Consider the following 25080-nt stretch of genomic DNA (forward strand, 5'->3'; position numbering starts at 1 on the left):
TTCAAAATGATCACGCAGTTCAAAACTGAACATTATATCTTTCGTGCAGGATTTATTACAGAGTTGTTGTATCAGACTGCTTTAATTTGTGTACCCTTAAACTGGCAACTGAGTGTATATAATGAAACTCTAGACCTTACTGCATTATATCCTTAAACATCTACAGCAGAAATATTATTATTATTATTATTATTATCAAACTGAAATACAGTTTGGAGATACGGCACCTGTGAGAGCCCCAGTACTGAAACCGCATTGATGGATTAGTGTCAGGGGCCCAAAGTTTCAGGGCCCCACCCCCCTGGCCTTCACCTGCAAAATATCACTCATAAAGACATGTACCGACCACGAAGAGATGCAAAATGACCACAGAGACATTAAACAACTTCAAAAAGATGCAAAGCAACTGCAAATAGACACAAAATACCTACAAAAGGGAGCAAAACAACCACAAAGAAACACAAAATGGCTACAAAGTGACAAAAAACTTCTCCAAAAGATGCAAAATAACCACAAAAAGACACAAAACCATAGAGAGATGTGTAATGAATACAAAGAGACGGGAAAGAACAAAAAAGAGGCAAAGGCATCATAAAGTCTGGCTCTTGGTAAAGATGTTGGGGCTTTTTGCATGTCTGTTTACAGGGGCATAATCCGTCCATGCCTTCACGTCAACACTCCACTTAGTGTTACTATTGATCACGATCATTCTCAGGCTATCAAACAGTGAGGTCAAAGGTCAGAGTTGAATGGAGAGCATTCAAACCTCATGATAAAGGTGGTGGCACCAGGTTCCTCTGAATCATGTCATGTGGTGTTTGTGCTCCTCACATAGTGGGCTGCCCTCATTACACTCCTGTCTGCACAGCAGCACCCAATATCACCAGTAGATGTGAGAATGCCCAGTGAGATAACCAGTATGTGTGAATGTGCATTCACACTGCCCACCAGGACCAGGAGTGTGTCTTTGTTTGTTGGTGTCGCATTTCGGCTCCTCCTAGCTCATTCTCCTATAAAACACCAGCGGTCAGAGCAGCTCAGTGGGGTTTGTTGACTTCCACCCGAGGGGACTTCACTGTCAGCCCGGGAAAGACCGCCGCGCCACCTCCATCACCGCTGGTCTCTGCAAACCACCCCAAGTAACAAACAAACATGGCTCCTTTTGAGAAATCTATGGAGATGATGCCCTTCAAGCAGAGGAAATGCCTCGGTAAGTCACATTTCGTTGCTTGCATTAAAACATTGAGCTCACACTGTATTGACGCTTTTGTTAAAAGTGTGAAATGTGTATAAAATATTTCTTTTTAGAGACAAGAAAAGATGAAGTGTGCAGCATTCGGACAAAATTCCCCAACAAATTGCCTGTGAGTTGATTTTCCATACACATATTAATAAATAACATTTAATCACCAGTGTCACACTTTATGTTGTGTGTGTGTGTGTGTGTGTGTGTGTGTGTGTGTGTGTGTGTGTGTGTGTGTGTGTGTGTGTGTGTGTGTGTGTGTGTGTGTGTGTGTGTGTGTGTGTGTGTGTGTGATGGCACCAGCAGCTTACCCCAGATGTGTTTTTTTGTGTTCAGGTCATTGTTGAACGTTACCTCCGTGAAAAGACTCTCCCCCTGTTGGACAAAACTAAATTCCTGGTTCCCTTCGAGCTCACCTTGGGTCAGTTCCTCTGCCTGCTCAGGTAACTAATTTGTGACACTGTGTGCTCGTAGAATCAATAGACCTTACTTCTCAACCAGCTTGTTTTGGAGTTTTCTAGACTTTTTCTTCTCAAGCCAACCCTCCCTTCTCTCCACTTTCTCCCCCAAACTGTCAGGTGTGCCATTGTTCTCTGCCTGCCTCCCTCATACTCTCTTTTTTTCCTAAAAATCTGTTGTTGTTTCCATCCTTTCTCCACCTCTCCAACTGTCTCTTTCTTTCAGGAATAAGATTGCCCTGGACTCAACCCAGGCTCTGTTCCTCCTAGTGGCAGAGAAGAGCATGTCCTGCATGTCCTCCAGCATGGGGGAGGTTTATTCCCGCTACAGTGACACTGATGGCTTCCTCTACATCACCTACGCCTCACAGGAGATGTTCGGAGCACCTCAAACAGCAACCAGACCGCCCTGCTGAACCTGAAGCACATACAATTAACTGAACCGATAGTGGAGACACCACACAACCAAACTGGAGGAAAAAAGAACCAAGCAGAGACTGTTTTTGTCCAGTTTTTTTTAGCCCCAAATTGCATATCAGTCTACCTCATGAAACTTTCTGGACTTTCAAATGCAGCAAATTACTCTTTTCTTCATGCTCTGCCGCTAGGACAAGGCTCACCATGATGATGATGATGTCTTTGTTTTAGACAGAGTGGTTGTTAGATTCAATACAGATGCAATAGTTCTCCAAAATGTTAAAGAAATTGGGATGATTTTCTTGGTCTGTTCTATGTCTTTGCTGGTCAAACATGTTCATATCTGCCCTGTAAAACCACCACCTTCTCCACTCTACACAAACAGGGTCAATGTCTTGCTGGTAATCAGACTCCTTTTTTTAGCACTTATCTCCCCCTGTCGTCTCTCCTTTCTTCGATTGCCTCTTCATCCTCGTCCTTTCCTTAAAAATGTGAAACTATGCTCCGGACTCTTGAGGCCCTCATTGAAAACCTGGATGTCACTTGAATGCTGAATGGTTTGTTCTGTATCCAGCTGTCAGTAGAGCAAAAAATAAATCAATATCATTTTAATTTATTGACTTTGTGTGATATTTAACTATAGTTTATAAAATATTTAAAGTTAGCTTGCTGCTAGGAAAAAGATAGTCTTTTCAAAATGTCAACTTTTTAGGTGACAGCTGTGTTTTTTAGCTTGAACTCCAGATGTTTTAGATCATTGAATGGAGTTTGAATGGGTTTCGAATTTTGTCAAACAACACAGAAGCTGTTTAATCCTTCAAGTTAAATTAAAGCATCAAAAGTAGACATTGTTTCATAAAATCTTAGGGCTTTTTGGGTGGTTAAGGCATTAACAGTTGAAGTTATGGTGTTGTTACACTTGAAATCCAGTGATTTTATCGTGCACTTGTACTCTTGTCTATATCCACGACGTTCCACTTCCAGGATTGCTCCGTTGCCGTCGGAAATTCTGCCGGATTTCACTCTTTTCAGCCGGATGTCGGTTAACTGCTCCTCAGATCTGTGCAGGGTAAATCGAGAGCTAGACTAGATCTGTCCAATCTGAGTGTTCTGTTGCACGACTAAAACAACTTTTGAACGTACACGTTTCCCTAAAACAAGATCTTTCCCGAGGCTATTTTGCAGCGGCTCCGTGCGGAGATTAGCGCAGCCCATGACCATTGTGATTGGTTTGAAGAAATGGCAATAAACCAGAGCACGTTTTTCTCACATCCCGGAATGCTGTGTGGACTAGCCAGACCCTCCACTGCAGTGCTGTGAAGGAAGGTCTGGCAAAGTGAGACTACTTGTACTCAGATGTACTGTACACACCATAGACTGTAAATTAGTGGACAGAGCATGTGTGATGTCACCCATTGGTTTGTGGAGATCTGCTATGAGTCGTCGAGTCGAGTTTGCCGTTACGGGTGTAGCCATCCTGGTTGCAGATGTGACGATTTTAGACGAGCGGGAGGAGTGAGGGAGGAGCTGCTTACACTCTACGTTACATTACACACTTTCACTGGCAATCACATCATAGCCATGCCCTAAAACACCCCCTGCTTTATCGCCGATTTTAAAATCAACAAGACCATAATACAAAAAATGTACATCATTCTTAGTTGCAGAAGACTTCGAACTAGCGATTGAGACCATAAACTCATTATGAAAATGTTTACTGAAGTAATAAATCAAGTGAGAAGTGGGTCACTTTCTCATAGACTTCTACAGAAACCAACCTCCTTTTGCAACCGCACGTATCGCCCCCTGCTGGAATTCAGACAGAATGCAGGTTTAAGGCACTTCCGCATTTGCAGCACTTCGCTGAACTGGATGCGTTGTCCATTAATATTAACAGTCTATGGTACACACACATACAAGTGCCCCCAGTGGTGTAAGGTAGTTAAGACAGGCCCTAGTGCACGCTAGTATCTGCCGCTTTTATGTTTGAAAGGCATGACATGCTCGCTTGGCTTGCAGATAGCAGATTTTGTGCATAAACTAGCTACCAGGGGGGCGCCTGGGTAGCTCACTTGGTAGAGCGTGCACCCATATACAGAGGTCAAGCCTTGACGCAGCGGCCGCGGGTTTGACTCCAACCATTGGTCAATATCAACAACATACATATTACTCAGCAATCATCATTGCATATCTGTACATGGCAAAAAATACCAAAGAAAAGAAAATCATATATTTATTTAAATAAATAGTTTTCAGATTGCTACTACCCCAGTGCAACTGCACTGCCTGCACTGTCTATAGTTACCCCTGGGTGCCTCATTCCTCACCTGCCTCTCAGAAGCGGCACTCCCTCCACATGATTGTGTCATATAAGCCTCGCACAATCAACTATCTGCAGGGGTCAGTGTGTCAGAGGGTGAGGGGGGAGTATTTTTAGATGTAGAAGTGACAAATGTGACCCAAAACACTGAGAGAGAGAGAGGGGGTAAGAGAAAGAGTCGGGGGGGGAGTGACAGGGAATACAGATGAAAAACAAAGAAGCAGCAAAACAGGGAAAAGCTGCTCTCCATCAACATGTGGAAGAAAAGAAGGGAAGAGGGAAAAAGAGATGGAGGGGAAGATAGTGAGGTCCGAACGGACAGGAAAAAGGAAACACTGTATAGTAGAGATATACAGTGGGGGGAGTGAGACAGCTATCCAAACACACAGGGACGTACAGTCACTTCACATCACTGTGGGCATTCAAGCAGCTCTCTGTCAATATATTATCATTCCAGAACAACCCTGAAGCTACTGCAAGCTGTAAATTATCAAATGCATGTCAGTAGGCCTACTAATGCTCAATAAAACTAAGTCTGCAGCAGATTATTTCCACAAGATTTTACAAAAAGCAATTGGAAACATGCAGAAGTCACTATTAAAAAAAGAGTAGGAATTTTGGAAATGTTGAATTATGCTGTAAATATAGATCCAGTTGAGGTGGTTCGGGCATCTGGTAAGGATGCCCCCTGGGCGTCTCCCTAGGGAGGTGTTCCAGGCACGTCCAGCTGGGAGGAGGCCTCGGGGAAGACCCAGGACTAGGTGGAGGGATTATATCTCCAACCTGGCCTGGGAACGCCTTGGGATCCCCCAGTCAGAGCTGGTTAATGTGGCTCGGGAAAGGGAAGTTTGGGGTCCCCTGCTGGAGCTGTTCCCCCCGCGACCCGACACCGGATAAGCGGAAGAAGATGGATGGATGGATGGATATAGATCATGTCGTCTAGAATCTGACTTTACAAGTAGAGAAATTAGGTTACTTCAATGCATCACTTTAGTTTTTGTTTTTAAGACACCAAACCTAAGATCCAGCCACTTGTAAGTTTATGTAAACTACAGTAATGCTGGAAAAATACTATATACAATTTACACCACATTAACTGACACTCGGTGCTTTACAACATTTGGACAACATTTTGACAGAAACCAAAAGAAACTTTTTCTTAAATGTATGCCACACATAAAATGCTTCAGTCTGTACCTCTTCTCTCTGATTTAGAAGAATGTCTGAGTTGCTAAACCATTTATTTTGGTTGGAATATAATATATAATAAAAATCAAATTTATTGTAAAGATTTAAAATGTATTGTGTATCTGTTTTCACATTTCTTATTATGATAAATGTATTGCTGTTATTTGATCCATTTTATCCTTCTGATCTTTAACTATGCTCTTCATAGAAGTCTGTTTTACATGTTTTATAACTAATGGTCTGGTCTTGTTCAGAGTCCTAACCTGTAGATCAAGAACATAGGATAAATTAAGGGGTTCATTTTGCAAAAATGCTGGATATTTTTACCTCTTGAGGCCAAATCCTTCAAATGAAACAATCCAAGAAGGGAAATCCCTCTTTGATTTAACTGCTTATAACTCATGGTCATAACCTGCGAAAAGGGATCACAAACTATATTTTTAAGGGGTCACAACTAAAAGAGGTTGGGAACTGCTGTTGTAAGTGCTACTGCTATTTTGGCTGAGACACTCCAGTAAAAAATAAGAAAGGACACAACCATACATGGCCCTAATATGAGTCTATCCAAACACAATACCTGTAATAACTTAACAAGACACAAGAGAGCGCCTCTGGACTTCAGCAAAGATTAAATCTGCCACTCGGAAAAAAAAGATGGTGAGCATCATGCGTATTCAACACTGAATGATAATCTAGTGAATCAGTGTGTAGAACACCAATGAGTCTCCACTGAGGCCTAAGTGTGCCGATGAGGGAGAGACGCATGACTGAGTGCAACGTGAAAATGAAACATAACACCGTTTCTCAGAGAATTGGTGTTCTGCTCTCGTCACAAAAATTGGACAACAGCCAGGTGATGTTGAGGATGATAGATGTAAAATAAGGCACCGATGTGAACATACATGCAGTGAAAAATATAGTATGGGAATGTGTTTATATAATTCTTGGTCTTGCATCAATCACCTGGCTGCTGGGGCCTTGATGAACAAGGTTCATGTTGGGGGGAAATCATAATTCCTTCAAATGTACTAACAAACATTGAGGTGCATCTGATTTGCCTTTGTTATACCTACATTCTATTTGAATTATTCAAACAGACCCAATCAGAGCAGATTCACACCTGCCAACTCAGGTTATATAATAGTACAAGTTCACGAAGTGAATGTAAAGCGAAGTTATAAGCAGCCAGCTTCATCTCTAGTCAGACTCCCAATATGACTTTAATAAAGCTACAGCTTCCGGTCTTTCTTTTTATGATTTGTGCTTGTCTGCTTGAGCATGGACTGAATTTCTAGTTGTGTAAATTCTCTCCATGTGTCCTGAAAATGCTCCAGAGAAAGTCTCAAATGTCTGCCTCCACTGCTGGTTTCAATTTGCCCTCACAAATATGCAGTGAGAGGCGACTTGTGTCATGGGTAAATGGCCTTATATGTCCCGTGGCAGTGCTGACAACTCGTTCTGTCCTACAGAGGGCACTGCACTACGTTGAAACTATCGAAATGGGGGCATTTCAAAATAAAAAAAGTCAGTGTCTTGATGACCTCTGGGTGACCGTCCTTGACATGACCCTATATGACCAATGACTACAAATTAAAAGGCACAAAACAATGATTTCCCCAATTTCCTTCCAGTGAGTTTGTTCCGTGAATCAAACATCTGATTAACTTAAATCAATGTTACGTATCAAATATTCAATGAAAATCCACATAACCACGAGTCAGATGGTACAGTATTCCTTTTTATTTACCTGGCAAAATAATAAAAAGGGAAGCATTTGGAAAGTCCAAGTTAACAGTCAGGAAATACAAAAATATAGATGACACAATTATAATAGCTGTTTTTATTTATTTCCTCTCTCTCTCTCCAAATGGAAAAAGAAAACTATATTTCTTTGGATCAACATATAATAATATGGACTGTATACTTAGAAGACATCTTTTACACAGGATGCACAAATCCATGTTCAGCCCCATCATGCGACTTCCAACTACCCATCAGTTCATGATCCGGTAATGTCCTTTCATCCATTTGCAAATCAACCTCACTCATTTATTTCTAACAGATACCTAAATATTATTCCCTAATGCACAAAGATGGACCCTCCCCCCTCCCCTCCCCTCCCACCTCCCCTCCAGTCTCTCTCTGGTGAAAACGATCACAGCGATACCTCCTCATGGTGTGTCAGGAAGCCTGGAGACTCACAGCTCGATGGAGGATGATGCTGTTCATGCTTGTGGTTGGACATTTGTCTGAAGAGTCCTAAACATGATGCAAAAGCATTGACATGGCTAGTCTCCAGGCTGCCCCTCCTCCTCCTCCTCCTCCTCCTCCTCCTCTAGGCCTCCAGGGCTGTCCCACGTTTGGACGGTGGCACCAGGTGTTCAGGCAGCGCGGGCGGCAACTCGTGACCCTCCAGCTTCACTTTGATCAGGTGGTTGGCCAGGGCGAACTCCTCATCATCGAGGAGGCCATCTTTATCCACGTCTGCTAGCTTCCAGATTTTTCCCAGGACCGTGTTGGGCAGCTTGGACTTCAGCATCTCCTTCTTGGCTGCAGCGCCGGACACTTTGCCGTTGATGGGTGAGAGGGTGTAGAAGATCTCATCATATGTAGGCTTGTCACGACCCACCACCCACTCCAGCTCATCGATGCCTTCGCTGGCACCCTCTCCATAGCCATGACCAAAGGGACCATTCATGGTTCCCTCAAAGGCTCCACCCTTGACGGACTGGCTGGGCATGGCGGCTTCTTCCTGGCGCACCATCGCCATGAGACGTGCAATGTCGTTGGCGAGCATGTCCTCCACCGCCTCCAGCAGCTTTGGCTTCAGCGCTGCGAACTTAGAGAAGTCCTGGCCATTCAGCAGCTCCTGAAGGGAATAGGGGGTTGAGAGAAAACAGGAATTGGTGATAGAAATAGATCAGTCTTCAATGGCTACCAATGGGTGTAGCATACAAGAAGCAGGATTTCCTGACAAACCAGGAAAAATAAATCTCATCCCCGCACTGGCCCATCCTGGAGGGCAAGGGCAGGAAAGAAGGGCAAAGATGTGAAGAGAGTAAAGGTTGGAAGGTCATTCTACTCTGAACCGTTTGTTTCTAACACTTTATTTAACATGCCAGAAATAGAGTCAAAGTTGTTATTGCATCAAGTAGCTTATGTAACTCTGAATGGTACATATCAGTCTACTGTGTAGGTGGCTGGATTCATCTCTGGAATGATCTTTTTCTTTAATCTCACCTGCATCTTGGCGAGGTTGGGGAAGTCTCCAGGTGAGATCTGGTGCTCCTTCTCGATCTTATGGTAGATTTCTCCCAGGTTGGCTATCAGCTCCTTCTTCTTGGATTCCTTTCCAAACACACTTGGCATGTCCTTTTTCAGAGAGCTGATAATGTAGGCCTGTACCTGCGGACCATAAAGGAAATAGGACAGACTAATTTAGGTGATTATTGAACTGCGCTTTCGTCATTACCGTGGGGGGTTCGATTGTTTACACTGTATTCTAATCATTTTCAGTTATTTCTCCAAAGCAAAAGTTGAGTGTATTTAGTTTTGAACTAGTCAATGAACTGATTATGAACTGAGACTTTGGTGTTCAAGGGAACATATGCTATAGGGAGTTTACTCTGTAATAAGTACAGTGAGAGAGACCTGGCTGGAATCCCTGTTAAATCATCACAAAATTAACATCTTACTCAGAGGCTTTCTGATGCTATCAAGAAAACTAAGACCCCCCTCCAATCAAAACACTAGAAGTCTGTTTTCACATTCAGGGATGCAAACACATGTATGATGAAAAAAAGAGAGAGCTACCCAAAGTCAGAGTGCAGAACACAGTGCAGCAGAGCAATTTGGTTATATTTTTTGTGGAATTTTTTTAAATGTACCTACAGTATAGCAATGTATGCATATGGTGTACAAGTCACCCAAAATGACGTGGAAAAAGCGACATTTGCTGAAAAGCGAGTTGTTTGCATCCCTGCACATTCATCAGCTGAAGGAAGACAGTTGTCTTTACTAATCTAAGTTTAACACGTGTTTGTACAATTTTGTGACAGCTAGTCTGGAAGCCAAACATGGTCCAGTATGCAATTGTGAGGTGGAAACTTGAAACCTCTAGAACACAAACACAAGAATGATGACTGAGTGAAGTAGGAGATATCTTGTGTCCAGCAGTTAAAACTTTTAAAAGGTGCCCTGCCACACGTATTTCATTACTTTGTGGTAATGTCTGAAGTTCTACCATGGACTCTGTAACATTTTTTTGTGGAAAAAATGCCTTGGTTACCTTGTTTCAAGCCATTCTAGCGTGGTATAGAAAGCCTGCAGGAAGACTCAGCTTGATTTGTGCCAGTTCTCATTAATATTCAACGAGCTAAGCTGCTTGACTCTGATTGGCTAACAGCTAGCCAATGAGAGCCTGGCTATCAGCATCCTGTACCCAACTGGCCGAGCTCATGAATAGTAGTGAGCTCAGGCAACACCACGTCACACTGACCAGCTTTTGTAATTGGCCGGATTTCTCCGCTTATTTCTTTTCAGTGGCTAGAGCTGACAGAGGAGGTAGCAGTTCACATATATGGACCTAACATATTTAAAAAATGCAAGTAAAAACAATTTTGTGTGGCAGGGCACCTTTAAATAAGAAAAAATGTTTTGTGTATTTATAGATGCTGGATTTTTCATGAGGCAGATGAAATAGATGTAGATGCAATTTTAACAATCAAACTTTTTCTAATATTTCCATGTGTTGTTTCATGGGTTTTTTTTAAGTTGTGAATGTTTTCATATATACATATAGACTAGAAGCAGAAATAACAAATAATCCCTCTTCTCTTCTGGTTTATCAAATTACTGTAATCTTCAGACATACTTGTACTAACTTCTGCCTTTGGTTAGTTAAGAAAACACCAAAGTTGCATAAAACAGGATCCCTCTCTTTTGGGGACTGAGGACAGGGGGCAGTGAAGAGAGAATGAAAAAGAATGAAAGCGAAAATAAGATGGGTTGACGCAGCTTTTTAAAATCAGGTGTTTTCTAGCCACTCTAGCTGCACTGCACTAGAGATGGCAATGTCTGTCTGTCGTCTTGTTTATACTGACCTTGGCAAGGCGTGCTCGTTTGATGAGGTCATTGAGTTTGCGTAGAGCGGCGTTACGTGGCAACGACTGGATATCTAAGAACAGGTCCTGCTCCTCTGCCTCAAACAGCTTCCTGTTGTCTGGGACCAACAGGGGCTGGGCCCAGAACGACCCAATGTACACACGCACAACCTGGAATCAAGTTAGTTTAATGAGTTAACCTCCAATAACCTCAACTGATCATCAGGTTACACTTTACTACCCACACAAGAGGAAAATATTTCACAAGTCACATACATGACACCGCAATCTGGCTAGAAAGTTTAAAACAGACACAAAAATAAATTTGCATACTCAAAATAGACATACAGGATATGAAATAATGCAATACAGGACTGTGAGGTTGACAGTGAAGCAACAATAAAAGTTTTAAGCGTATGTGCTCAGGGGTTCACATCCTTTAGTGAAGCTCAAAGTCAATGAATAATTCTCTACATGTTCCAAAGGTTTCTCTGGGATCGGTTTATGAATATGGCCCCAGATCAAATATTAACTGAACAGTCAGCTGGGTCACACGATATCAGGTAGCACAACTTTTTTTTATTGCCGCTTTTGTTACAACGACGAACTGAGAACATTAGCTGTTCAATCACCGTCACCTAACCTCTGTCCAGACGTACCTAAAGCTACATGTTCCCTCAAAACATTTACATTTCATTCCCAGATCCGACTGAGATTGAAACGTTTTCCCAATCAAATAAATTTGTGGATTGCGACAAAAGCACACATGTGAAAAACTAATGCTTTGTACCTCCGGCGTGTTGATGATTTTTCCCAAAGACCACATCAGCGCTCCGTAGACCCTCATCAGCTGCTGAGTGCTGATCTGATCCGCCTTGTTCAGCACCACACGCATTTTGTCCTCGTGGTTTTTCAGAGCTCGGATCACCTCGGAGAACTCGTCCGAGATGTCCAGCTTGTGGGCGTCGAACAAGAGGATGATGCGGTCCACGCGCTCTGCAAACCACTCCAGCACCGCGGCAAAGTCGTAACCTGGAGAGAGAAAAGGAGAAGAGACTGCGTGGTTAAAATGGGATCTGCACAGACACTGTTGTGCCCCCGATGACTTTCACTATTGTCCTGTTAAGGGCTTTGTTTACAGTCGATTCACTGGATTTCCCCCCACTCTAAACTGACTGACTGACACTGACTGGCCGGTTACCAGTTTCAAGGTAAACCGCGGTTTGAAAAAGTCACTGTTTCAAAACCACTAAAATTTTCTGTTGTTTCTGCTGTTTTTTTTTTTAAGGAGTCTTAAAAGAAAGAAAGTGCAGTTCAGAAATCCATCTCCCTGCCAGTGTGCAGCAGTGTGTTTCAAAATAAAATACTTTGTGTTCAATGGAAAAAAGTTTTTTTCCCCAGACATTTAAAAAAAAATATATATATACATTTTTAGCTGCAATACCATGAAACCTTGATATTTTTGCTGAAGGTTATCATACTGACTCATACCAGCCCATGCCTAGACACAAGGTCAGAATAACATTAAATATTATATGTATTTAGGCTGGAAACTATTTGACATTAGTTTTCCAAAAGAATGCTACATTACTGTAATACATTGTGAGTAAGGACAGGTAGTATTTAGATTTTGCATATCATGTCAACTACTCTGTGTCTTTGTTGTCTGACATTTCTTTGATTTATAATTCGGGTTTTACATGTTATACTTCTGGTTTACTTAACACAGATTATCGCACAGCGTTCACTGATATCTTAGGCTAATACTGCAGCATTCTTGTAAAGAATATTCAATATAAAATCTCCTTATATTATGTGTTGTTGGTTTAATAAACTGATTTGATAATCAACTGAGTGAGATTCAATTCAGAGCCGTTATAGTTCATCAGAACTGTTACAGACCCAGTCAAAACGGTTGGGTACGGAGGGGCATGGACACTGGGGTAGCCTACCAGCATGTGTACTAACTTATATAGATTGTCACTGTCTTGTTTTCCCCACTCATGTCAGCCTAAGCTAACCCTAACCCTTTGCACTAGTACTGTGCTTACAAATGGCATACTGGTGTGGAGAAATACAAGAGTTTAACATGACAAAGAGCTCAATGGCTCCAATCAGTCAATAAATTGTGTGTTGGCGCAGGTTTCATTCATCCATATTCCTCGTCTTGTTGATCCAGTAATGTTTAGATAAGGGCTTTAAAAGAGACAGGACTGTTTCCCCTGGTTACCTATTAACTAGCTTTACTGAGACAGCATGAGAGGCATATGAAGGTAAAGACAGTTTGAACATATTTAAGTCCTTTTTGGAAAATCTGAGTTGTATTAGGAATGAAATGACCTTTATCAGGGACAGTTTTCAGCAATGTGCCTTATTTGAAACAAGCATGATATTAATGAAATAACAAAAAAGGAAGAACTATTTACTTCCTTTGGTTATCTAAGAACCAAGGCCTTTTTCACTGAGCTTTCTTTTGCCTCGAGGAGCCGAGGAGGGAGGGAGGAAGGAAGAGAGAATTATGGTTCCGATTAGTCCATGTGTCATCTGATCAGAAAAGAATGCAGTTGCTCTAAAAGCTCATCTCGGTTGTCGCACAATCAGGGGTAGATCTGCTGCACATGCACTCCAACGTAGCTGGCTTTTGTGTGTCTGAGCACATGTATACAGAAGAGCGACAGAGAGATACAGTAGATGGACAGAATGAGAGACTGTGATATAGATAGATAAAAAAAAGGAGAGAGAGAGAAAGACGGGGGTGAATAAAAGTGAAAGTAAAAGAAAAACACACATGTAGAAAGAGATGGACGCAGGAAAACCCCTTCAACAAAAAGGAGTTTGTGCCTGTTTGCGTGTATGACGACATGTGAAAGTAGAGGGGGATGAAAGGGGAATATTTAAAGTCCACGATCCCTTTGGGAGCCAGCCGAGGACATTTGCTCATTCTTTCTCAAGTCTGGTTTTTAAACACGTGTCAGGGAATCAGAGAGACAGCTGCTCAAGCTTAGACTTACTTATAGCACATAGCATCGGCAACGACTGTGCCTCTACTATGTGTATAGACATGTAGGGATACACCCATGCAGTCAGGCAGGCCTCATAAATATGTGCCAATCACTGACAGAGAGCAGAGAAATGGGAGAAGACCTGGTTGTAGAGTTATTTGTCTAAAATCTGTTTATATTAGAAAATACATTATCATTCAAATCTAGAGTATAATTAAATACTAGTTTGGCATTTTGGGAAACACACTCACTTTCTTGCTGAGAGTTAGATCAGACGATTAATACCACTATCATGTCGGCACAGTTTTGACCAACAATAATGTAAGACAATTAAAAGCAAAAAATATAAGAGGCTGAAACCATCAACGTTTTGGAATATTTGCTTGAAAAATGACTTAAACTGTCTAAATAGTTGCTGATTAATTTTTCTTGCGATCGACTAATCAATTAAATGTCCAATAGTTTCAGCTCTAAAAGGAGTAGTCCCGCATGTAAAAACACAACTTGTTTCAGTTTTTATACATAGTATACGAGATATAATGTGTTGATTAGTGGGCTTCATTGTTACTTGATTTTGTTACCTTTGGACAGAGCCCGGCTAGCTGTTTTCCTCCTGTTTCCAGCCTTTCTACTAAGTAACTGTCTCTGGCAGTAGCTTCATATTTAGCATACAGACATGAGTGGTATTTCTCTTTTAATCTAACTCTAACTGAAAAAGGTGAATAAGCGTGTTTCCCATCATGTCAAACTAAACCTTAAACCAAAGCTACAGGGATATGTTAATGCCAAAAGTTTTAACTCAGCTTCTGACAAATCCGCTTTATTTTTTCTAAATTGCATTAAACGTGCCACTATCCATGTCAAGTCATCAGCAGCAACTATGGGAAAGCTGCCAACCAGTTCTGCAAAATCACAGTTTCGTTATGGTTTTCGACACTTTGTGGTTAACTAAAGTACAAGCTCTGAACCACACTTGCTGACCTCATCAAAAATGATTCCATAATAATAAAAAAGCATTATGCAATGACAAAGCTGTACCGGCAGAAACACATGCCCGTCACACTTCAGCTGCACAATCCAATCAGTCCTGTTTATATATGACACAGCGAGTACAGTATGTCTGGGTAGTACAGTATTGTATCTTTGTTTATATAGAAACAGTTAAGAGGATAACGTGTGTGTGTGTGTGTGTGTGGGAATTTCGTCTGCTCCTCCTCTTTTTGGATGGGGTCACCTCGACAGGAGACAGTCTTTTCATTCATAGAGACACTTGCTTTAGTTTCTTTTCAGATGGCACACGTTTATGCTTGTATGTTTACAGCTGCTCGTTTGGCCTTTTCAGTGTCTTTGCCAACCCTCCGTATTCTATTAATTTATGAATCATCGATATATGAAATGTCAGAAAGCGGTGACAAATTCCCAAAGTAAGGTCTTCAAATTGCTTGTTGCGTGCTTCCAACAGTCCAAAAAACAGATACTAGAGTAAAGCAGCAAATCTTCATATGGAGAAGCTATAACCAAAATATGTTTGGCAATTCTGCCTGAAAAATGCCTTAAAGTGCTCATATTATGCTTTTTGGCTTTTCCCTTTCCTTTATTGTGTTATATATCTTTTTGTGCACGTTATAGCTTTACAAAGTGAAAAAGCCCAAAGTCCACCCCAAAGGGATTTACCAGCTCTAACAGAAAACACAGTTCACCAACTGTTCCAAACAGCTCTATTGTAGTCCAGCCTTTACTTCCGTGACGAACGTGCATCACTTTGTAACACACGTTATAATGCTCGCCTAGCTGCTAGCGTTACTGCGCATGTGTGACTCCTAACAAAGATGGAACAGAAGTGAGATGTCTCACTCTGTAGCTAAAACAGAGAGCTCAACACACAGGGTGAAAAGAGGAGCTGCAGCAATGTGCAGTATGACAAATATATGGTGTTTTCTGAAAATTAAACCACATAACCCTATTCTGGTACAACCTCTAAATACAAGTATGAACCTGAAAATGAGCATAATATAAGCACTTTAAAATGATGAATCAATCTGTTGATTGACTGTCATTTAAACTCTATGTCTTAATATTTTCTCTCTTTTCCTTTGTGCTGTGTGTCATAGGAAATCCGACTCAATAATAAAGAGCAGATTTATTGACTGTGTAACAGCTCTCTGGGGCAGTGGTGGTGGGAGGAGGGCAGTCTTGGGAAACTCTCTGCTAGGTTTGCCATTTAACTCCAAATCCTTTCACTAGAGTACACAAAAGACAAATGTATGTGTGCTTCCTCTTAAAACGGTTTAAAATCAGGTAGAAAAGGCTGAAGCGGTGTTCAGCTGCACGGTTATCTCTGCTTGGGTTATGTAGGATCATCAAAAGTAAAAGGAAAACTGTTTATGTGGCAATTCTGAAGTGACCCTGTTGGTCACAGAATTGCGGCAGCACATGGACAATTAGATAAAAATATAAAATGATTTATCTTCACAGATCACAGGGAAATGACTCAGATATAAAGTGATAAATGATACAGGACAGGACAAATAGAGAGGGTGCACAGCTGCATAGAGGAAATCATTTCGATTGTTGTTGTTAATTCTATCTTTTAATATAAACCTGGCTACAGGCCCATCTGAAAACAAAAAGAAAGATAAACAAAAAAGAGGGAAGGATGTGAAAGAGAATAGTGCCGTACAAAACCACAGATACAGGAAATTAACTTCACAGTAGTTTGCGTCCTCTCCTTGCTACCATCAAGCTGTGAAGGCCTCCATCAGATTGACATGACCTGTTTGGTTAGGCTTTGACCTGAGGGCTTTAAGAGTTAAATACAGGTTGGAGAGCACTATGACTAGAGAGTTGACTTTGTGTAGCGCATGCCAAAAAGAAATACCAGAGCGAGACTTAGGGAAAGGAAGAGTATGTAGGTCGGGTATGTAGTAGGTTTCCTTTTCATATTTGAACTCGTGACTTCCTGTGTGTTCATTTTGCATAATGCGATTACAGTATTTCAGAGTTTTAGAGCAGAGAGGGTGTGGCTCTGTTAAACAGCAGTAGGACTAGTGAGTAGGTGAGTGAGAGAGTGAGTAAAGCGTGAGTATTTATGTCAGCCAGACCTCTGCTTATCCTCTGTTTCTCTCCGGACAGGATTCCAGGGGTATCGATGATACTGATACTCTCCAGGACGGGGTTAGGCATCTGGGCACACATGAACCTGCCAAGAAAATACAGTATTGAGAGAGCGGACAGTGCAGGGCAGAGAGGGGAGAAAAAGAAAGTAAAAGAGAGTAGAAAGAGAGGCATAGGGGTAGAGAGGGAGGGTGGGAGAGACACAAAAAACAAGTAGGTTGAGAATGTTTATACATAAGCTTGACATTAAACAGACATTCTGCAACCTTCATGCTATGAGGCACTAACATTCGTGGAATACCCTTACTGAAAAAGACACACTAAAACACAAAGCAGCAGTGGGTGGATTTTAACATAATAATGGAAAAGTACCAGAGCTTTTCCACACAGCACATGTTATGCCTGGTGTTTGGTTCAACCTTGACACTAGGGCTGCTAACGGCAACTAACAATAATTCTAATAATTGATTGAACTGCCTATTGATTTCTAGATTAGTTATGCATCATTTGGTCTGTCCAGGGGGACATCTTCAAATAGTTTGGGCCATTTTCTGTTGGTCATCTAATTGATTAATCAATTAATTGTTTCAGCTGTAGTTGACACTCTTGATCTTTGGATCTTAGTTTTTTTCTTCAGCAAAAACAGTGAGACTACATCATTCTGATTTTTCAAAACAGCGAGGGAGCTGCTTGTAGGAGGTTACCATTGATGTATGAATGTTAGGGAAACAGTGGGACAATACATTATAAGTTCCAAATTGTAGGCCTGAGTCATTCCCAACGCAACATAATACACCACACAATGGTCTCCTTTAAACTGGGACACTGGGGTTTAAACTTTAAAGGGGTGTGCTGCTCTCCAACAAAAATCGAGCCAAGGCACACACACTCACATAAACACAGACAGATATACACACTATGGAGTGTTAGAGGATGAGTGGTTTTGCATAAAGATATGGTGTCCCACTCAGAATAAAGAAGGGGATTGTTATGACACCCACGGCTCAAAGTACTACTCCTCGCTCTGCTGCCCTTTCCCTCATTCTGAACCGATACTCACAACATGAGTTCAGAGGCACCGGGTCACAAGACCAGGAGAACCATGCTTTTACATTCCTGGGGCAACCACACTGATCACACACACACACACACACACACACACACACACACACACACACACACACACACACACACACACACACACACACACACACACACACACACACACACACACACACACACACACACACACACACACACACACACACACACACAGAGAGGAAAAAGGAAAATCCAAGGACAATGAACAAGTCAAAGAAATATGAGAGTTGCATAGAGATCCTATGCATGCTATAACATTACAATAACAGCGTTTGCCAAAGATAACAAACATGCAGGTCTTTCCACTTCCTCTCATAGCTAATGTCGTATGATATCCACAGGTTTTCCATTTAACCATCTATCCGGACATTTTCCACACAGAGCTTGTAGGAAAAAAATGCTCTGATGAACTAGAGCTGGAATTCTTAGAAACAGTAGACCCTACCAGGGACGAGGGCCCGGCAGCTTTAAACTATCTGAGATCCTTTGCTGTTCAATTATGTCTCAAGAAAGTGAGAAACCCCATCTTCTCTGTAAGGTCTGTCATGAAGGCCTGGGTTAATACTCCACATCAGACCTCTCATGTTATGGGGGTCTGGCTCAGGCTGATGAAAAAGAGTCTTCCTCTCTTGCCCCACCTCCTGACCTATGATCTTCCCTCAAATCTTAAGCTCAACTTCCCATAGAGAAGAGGAAATAGGGCGGCTGTCACTAGGGATGTGGACAGGGAGGTTACAACTGTGTCACTATTCCGTTTGCTTCCTCTAAAATCTAGTGTGTGTGTGTGTGTGTGTGTGTGTGTGTGTGTGTGTGTGTGTGTGTGTGTGTGCAAATTATTTATATATCATAATCTATATCTACACATCTGGCCTCATTTGTATTTGTTTCCTATGTGCTCTGTAAGGCTGTGCATGTGTCAACCCCTATCTGAGTAAACTGCAGAGTCAGTGTCCTGGAATGAAAGGCCATGAGCAGGACAGGACGGAGCGGGACAGTGTTGGCCAGGGTGGGCCAGTGCGGAACTTAAACTTTGCTGACTCGGGTTTTACTGACTAATGGCTTACAGAAAGCACAAACACACGGAGGCCCTCTGACTGCAGAGGTATTTTAACTAAGGAAGCAGAAGCTAAAAAATATGCAGGTCTATCCGGAGTTAGGCTACTTTTACAGAAACATTACAATCTGAAACTAGACTGCTTCAAAAAATAGTGAGTAAGAATAGTGGGAAAACTGTCATAAGATTGGCAAGCTAGTAGAGGACACCAGCTACTAGCTTTTAGGGTTTGCCAAATCCGAGAGCAAACTGTAGGTGTGTGGATCACATGACTGATTTCTGTTTACTCTCTTCATAAATAACTGATTATATCGAGGGGTAAGTCCTATCTGAGGCTGGTAGTTAAAGGCTAATCTGCAGGTTAAAAGGACTATGGTTAAAGAGCTAGGTTACACTGTGAAACTGCCATAATGCTGAGCAAGGCCTTGTGTGCTCCCCTGACATGGTATTTTCTCCTCCACCTTAAAATCAGTCAATTAACAAACTGATCCTTGATATCTTTATCTACCTAATACTTCTATGAAAAAAAAAAACAACAACATTCAGTCAACCAACAGCTGAAGGCCAACAAATAATTTTGGCCTTCTCAAAAGGAAAGTTGAAAACTGGCCCAGTCTGAGCCAAAAGCAGCCCAGATCCAAATGTTTGTCTTGATCTGGTTCTTAACAGACTTTTTTTTTTTATCAACTGTAGGCCTGCTTTGGGCTGTGTGCCATCACAACTTAATAATTATGTATTTGGTCCACACATACACAGAGCTGTTCAAACAGGTCCTGCTATGCACCTGCTATGGTCATAAACACACATTCTGTAATGTATGATCATGTGAGTTTTCCCTAAGCCAATGAATGACCACTCAAGCCTGAATTCAGAGAGAACAACAAGTCCCATGATATCACAGGATTGTGTCCAACAGTTTGACAAATGATGCCACAATGGAAAATAGCCTTTGTTTGTACACAATCTTATCTGGTTTCCCCTCAAGTCTGTAATAAACTCCAGAGGAGTCAATCAAGGCCCGTGAGGTCTAAAACCCCCCCCACTCTTTTAAAAGTATTATCTGAAATGCTTCACTTTTCTGAACTTGACTGATGCGGTTTGCCAGAAACTTGCACTCATGCAAGATAAAGCAAACACTCCACATAATTGAGGGAAGGGACAATAGGCAAATAGGCCGAACATCTGGGGAAGTGTCAACTAGAGTGTTTTCACTAATACAAAATATGGCTAGACAACCCGACTGATACTCTGCAGCTAAAAGGGCAATACAATCATGACAAGTTAGTCATTTGTGTATTATTTGTCCATCTGTTTGACTGGCTTTTCCTTTGCAGGGTCACACCACCACACTGGCCACTGAAAAGAGAAGGGATATACCCACATCCTTTACAGGAAGTGACACATCTACAATCAGATGTCGTCACAAATCCACAAACAATAGATTGGATTAAGATGTTTTCCCCAAGCATCGTCATGCTGGCTCTGACTCACAGTACCTGGCTAGTGCAGTCTCAGCTCACACTCTGAATTTTCTCTTCTGTTTTCACTTTTGCTGTTTTCTATAATTTCCAAATGTTCATCTTGCATTAATGAGTGAAAGCCCCACCTATGCAATACTTCTGAGTCATGTGAGTTTTTGCCATGAGGATGTTTTTACATCAGACTTTGACATCAGGCTGAATACCAGGAATACGTGTCACTGGGTGATTCCAAAAATGTTTGGAAGTCCTCTGGGGGTTTTCTTGGACCCACTGGTTCATCAGGCATGTGGCTCAAACGCCAATGAGCTGAATGTCTCAGTGAAACACCTGCTCACTCAATGAAACAATACTACAAGAAGATAGACAGTGACACTAAAAAGATATAAACCTTAGTGATAAGATTTCATAAAGCCTACACACAGGTAGTGAATAAGGGAGTTGGCTTGTCGGCTTCTACTGATGAGGTAACACTTATATGACCAAGGGGTACGAAACTTATGGCACCTACATCCTAGGGCAGGCCAAGGTCAGCTTGTTGCCTAGCAACACCCACAACTATTTCTATGTTCAAGGGGCCAGGCTGTGACATTGGAACAAAACGATGTGTCACCAGTGGCTCTGTCAGGTGCTTCAAGTAAGAAGTGCCTGAAGAAGGGCAAGGTGCAATGTTAACTGGCAGGATTTGATCTAAAGTGAAAGGACGTCCTTGTCAATGGGATCAGGTGTTGGAAAGCACCGCCCTGTCCTTTGCTTTGCCATACACAGAGTGGTTCTTCCACACAGCTATTGACACTAAACACCAGCATTTTCTCAAGATGATGAAAGAGCGAGAACTCTCACACACTTGGCTCTGGGAACAGAATACTGTGAATTTCCTTGTGTGGTAGCTTACATGTAAGAACATGTCGGGAGGGCATTTAAATCATGGGTGATGTGCTGCTTTGACACGGTTCTCAACATGCATTTGTATAAACTAATGCCATTTCAAGAATAATTTCATTAACATGACATATTCATTTCAATCCCACATTAATTAATAACTGTAGAGCTCTAACTGCTAAGTTCCTATAATCTTAGTGTATTAGCTACATTATTACTCAGTGTAAGCTCTTTAATGTGGTCTGGGGACTTGGCACTGGCTTTACCTGTTGAGAAACGCGTTGCCAAAGGCGTTGAGTTTGCGGAAGGGCTTCTTGGGGTCGACCACCAGAGCATTACCCGGTATCACCCCGTCCTGTTCGCCGTGCATCACCGCGATGAAAGAGTCAGTTGTCGGCTCGGGGCCAATGCGCATACCGGGGAAGTCCTGTTCCATGAGGTGCCGGATGAAGGTGGTCTTCCCGGTGGAGTACTGACCCACAAGGAGGACCATGGGCTTGTTGTCGAAGTCGGCATCTTCGAGTGCAGGGGAGTGGAAGTCGTGAAATCGATACGTGTCCTCTAGCGGGAACAGTTTGGTCCGGTAGAGTCGCCGCAGCCCCTCCGACACGTTCTGAAACAGCTCGGGGTCCTTCTTCAAGTTTTTTCTGAACATGATTACTTATTTCTGCCCTTAGTTGACACAACTGTGTCAGTCTCCCCTTGAATAATTATCTGGTTTTGTGGCGTGGATCTCTCACACCGTCAAGAGAGTAGCTGCCTGCTGGAATGAAGCAACGGCTGGGCGAGGTCTTGAAAGGTTTTGTCCCCACCCTCCTCTTCGCTAGCTAGCCACACACTACGAGTCAGTCATTCAGGGAGGACTCCCTCTTCAGCTGGCGTTGGTTTACGTAAGATAGCCAACTACACTCCCCCATAAATAGTTAGGCAACTAGATTTCGTCTAATACTACAGAAACGTGGCAGTATATAACCGCTACTAGCTCTCTTTGCGGTTGGCTAACTCGCTTAGCAACCAGCTGTCAGTGAACCCCTCAAAAAGTAGGCTGACACGCTTGCAGCGGATACCGGAAATACACATATTTCACAATAAAAGCGTCATCGATGCCAATATTGTGGTGGGGTATTTTTATGCTTTCAACTTTAAATTCCCCAATTTATCAGTTTTGTCTGTATTGGCAATTTTCCTCCTACCAAAGGGCCATAATGATATATTTACTTTTAGTGTTGTTTGTATTTTTTCTTTCGTATCAATTTCTTTAGTTTTGGAGTTTTTGCTTTTTGCTGCAGAACGTTTTTTTTCTTTTGTTTTGTGGGTATCAACAGAATAAAACAAATTAATTGACTTGATTGTTATTATAGAAGCATAACTAACTATGTATCAGTTATTAGTTTTCACACAAACATCCTCTCACTAATACAATTTTCTACCCTGAATTGAAAATATAATTTTATTCCTTTATTTTATGGTGCCATTATGTCAGTATGACAGCATTTAATTTGTTAAGTTTGTATCTGATATACTATGTCTTTATCTATACAGCATATGGACACTCAAATGTAAGCATTCATTAATTGATGAATTCAATTATTCTTTCATTCGTTTATTCATTCTTGTCAGTGAATCTTCCAATAACTTTTTTACCTTTTACAAGCAATTTTGGTTTCATATTCATGAGGTTTTGGTTATAATTTAAAATGGCTATATCTAATTGAACAGAGATATGGTCTTTTATTGTGTATTACTCAGACTGGGTGATGTGTGTATATATATATAATGTTTTAACGTTTTTTTCAGTTTTCTGTTTGAATTTTATGGCTCAAAAAGATTTTTAGTTAGACTTTGATCTATTATTTTGGTTTGCAGGCATTAGTACGCACTTGAATTGACCTGTTATAACAGCAGTACAATTCATTCAAATCTCATCCAAAACATCCTCTAGTCCTTTCACTCTCAACATTGAAACTCAAAATATTCTTCTATTCCAGTCCTTTGAAATGCCCTTATGTCAATATGAAAACCTTTTATGTTTAATTGTCAGATTTACACGTGCTATTACCATTTAAGTGTTGCTTATGTAGTTTTGTTTTCATTTTAGACAGCTACTGTATATGAAATGTGTGTACATAAAGCTCTCTCTCTCTCTCTCTCTCTCTCTCTCTCTCTCTCTCTACACACACACACACACACACACACACACACAATGTCATCTATATGTTTTCAGCACATTAAAGAAGGACAGTTACACAGGATTTTAGGGATCAACTTAATTTTATTGCAAAGAGCAACCTGCACAGATATAAGCATCTAACTGGCACATAATGTTAAACAGCAAAAAGAAGATGTTACTGTACACAACCCATTGACTTTTGAAAATCAGATGTGTGAACTGTAAGCTACAGAGAGTCCCCGCAGCTTTCGATGACAAGAGGTGTCCCACCACAGATAACAGCAGCTCCACTGGAAGCCAGAGTTTTTCCATATGGAGATGCTGTTACAGCTGGTGAGACCCACAGAAACAGCACAGCTGTATGTGCAGACCTTGAGAATGTGGTGGTGGTAGTGGTAGTGGTGGTATTCATTTCATTGTACAGTTTTCTGAGCAAATGTTGGAGGTTACACCAGAGTTCAAATATTATGAGGTGTGAACCGTTTGATTGTAAAATCTTTTTCTATTATGTGATTATGTTCATTTGACAATTGAAAAACACATTTCAATTAAACATGCTTTTGGGCTATTGGTGTGTGTGTGTGTGTGTGTGTGTGTGTGTGTGTGTGTGTGTGTGTGTGTGTGTGTGTGTGTGTGTGTGTGTGTGTGTGTTATATGAAGTGTGAATTGTTCAGGTTCAGAATAGGATTATTAGCCTTAAACTGCCAGATTCGAACAATGGTTCAAAGATGAGAATTTCACAATACTATTTGAACATGTGATAATCACCAGTGTGATAAAAGTTTCACACGTGAAATAATGCTGCCCTCTTATGGTCAGACCTCACTGACTACATAAAATCAAATCATTTTACTGCACATGTTTATCTGAGCACTCATGTGATAATACCACCCACACCTTATAAAAGGTTAGTCAAATATCATCCAGCATAGTCTTACATCTCTTGATCTTGGTTTTTACTGCTTCGAGGAAATATGTTACCCTTATAACACCAATAAAATCAGGGTCACTCACTCAATGAAAGTGTTATAGGAGCCAGGAGGGAGTGCCATCTCCAGCAAATTAATTTTAGCCTTTAGACCTTTAAAATTAATCTTTTACACACATTAATTGGTATAGCTTTGAACACAAGTAGTAGGCTACATATGAGTGTGCATCATTTCCTCTTGTACATCTCATCTCTTCTCCTTAGTGTCTTAGAATCTCTCTTAACTTATCCCGACTGAGCTCTGACCTTTAACCCTCTCCCTCTGTGAAAAACAGGGCCATAAAGCAATTTAAGGGTAGACTAAAGAGACCTTCACCCCTGTTGTCTCCTTTCGACTTTGCCCACCCAGCTATATATTTTACCAGATAATTCCACTGTGAAAGTACTAGTAGTGCATTCAGAGACTCTTCAGCACTGAAATAAAAATGAATATGTTAATGATAAAGTCTGGACAGAGAGTGTGATCTGGTCAGTTCTGTGACAGGAAATCAAGTTTGAGAAGAAGTATCATATTTTAAAACAAGCCTTTTGTAATGTGGGGTTGACTCAACACTAGTAGAGAC

At 41.4% G+C, this 25080-nt stretch overlaps 2 protein-coding genes across 2 annotated transcripts; one reads left to right on the forward strand and one right to left on the reverse strand.

The window, feature by feature from the left end:
• The first annotated feature begins 1055 nt into the window (after positions 1–1055).
• On the forward strand, positions 1056–2730 carry map1lc3cl (microtubule-associated protein 1 light chain 3 gamma, like). The gene is made up of 4 exons (XM_039813836.1): positions 1056–1210; positions 1309–1364; positions 1580–1686; positions 1928–2730. Exons 1-4 carry the CDS (start codon positions 1153–1155, stop codon positions 2115–2117), a joined length of 411 nt encoding a protein of 136 aa, XP_039669770.1. The 5' UTR covers positions 1056–1152; the 3' UTR covers positions 2118–2730.
• Positions 2731–7343: 4613 nt separating this feature from the next.
• Positions 7344–22419, reverse strand: ehd1a (EH-domain containing 1a). Its single transcript, XM_039813774.1, has 6 exons — positions 21626–22419; positions 16832–16929; positions 11519–11760; positions 10729–10899; positions 8867–9031; positions 7344–8495 (listed from the first exon to the last, which is right to left on the reverse strand). The coding sequence occupies exons 1-6, from the start codon at positions 22012–22014 to the stop codon at positions 7962–7964; spliced, it is 1599 nt and encodes a 532-aa protein (XP_039669708.1). The 5' UTR covers positions 22015–22419; the 3' UTR covers positions 7344–7961.
• Positions 22420–25080: the final 2661 nt, after the last annotated feature.

Source organism: Perca fluviatilis, chromosome 10 (genome assembly GCF_010015445.1).
Source record: "Perca fluviatilis chromosome 10, GENO_Pfluv_1.0, whole genome shotgun sequence".
Lineage (NCBI taxonomy): Eukaryota > Metazoa > Chordata > Actinopteri > Perciformes > Percidae > Perca > Perca fluviatilis.

Bases quoted from the DNA above. Each gene is read 5' to 3' on its own strand.
- map1lc3cl (XM_039813836.1), top strand. From the start codon at position 1,153: ATGGCTCCTTTTGAGAAATCTATGGAGATGATGCCCTTCAAGCAGAGG. The intron at 1,365-1,579 runs GTGAGTTGATTT...TTTTGTGTTCAG, and splicing joins AATTCCCCAACAAATTGCCT to GTCATTGTTGAACGTTACCT. The intron at 1,687-1,927 runs GTAACTAATTTG...TCTTTCTTTCAG, and splicing joins CAGTTCCTCTGCCTGCTCAG to GAATAAGATTGCCCTGGACT.
- ehd1a (XM_039813774.1), bottom strand. From the start codon at position 22,014: ATGTTCAGAAAAAACTTGAAGAAGGACCCCGAGCTGTTTCAGAACGTG. The intron at 11,761-16,831 runs GTCTGGCTGACA...TTCTCTCTCCAG, and splicing joins GAAACAGAGGATAAGCAGAG to GTTACGACTTTGCCGCGGTG. The intron at 8,496-8,866 runs GTGAGATTAAAG...TATTCCCTTCAG, and splicing joins CCAACCTCGCCAAGATGCAG to GAGCTGCTGAATGGCCAGGA.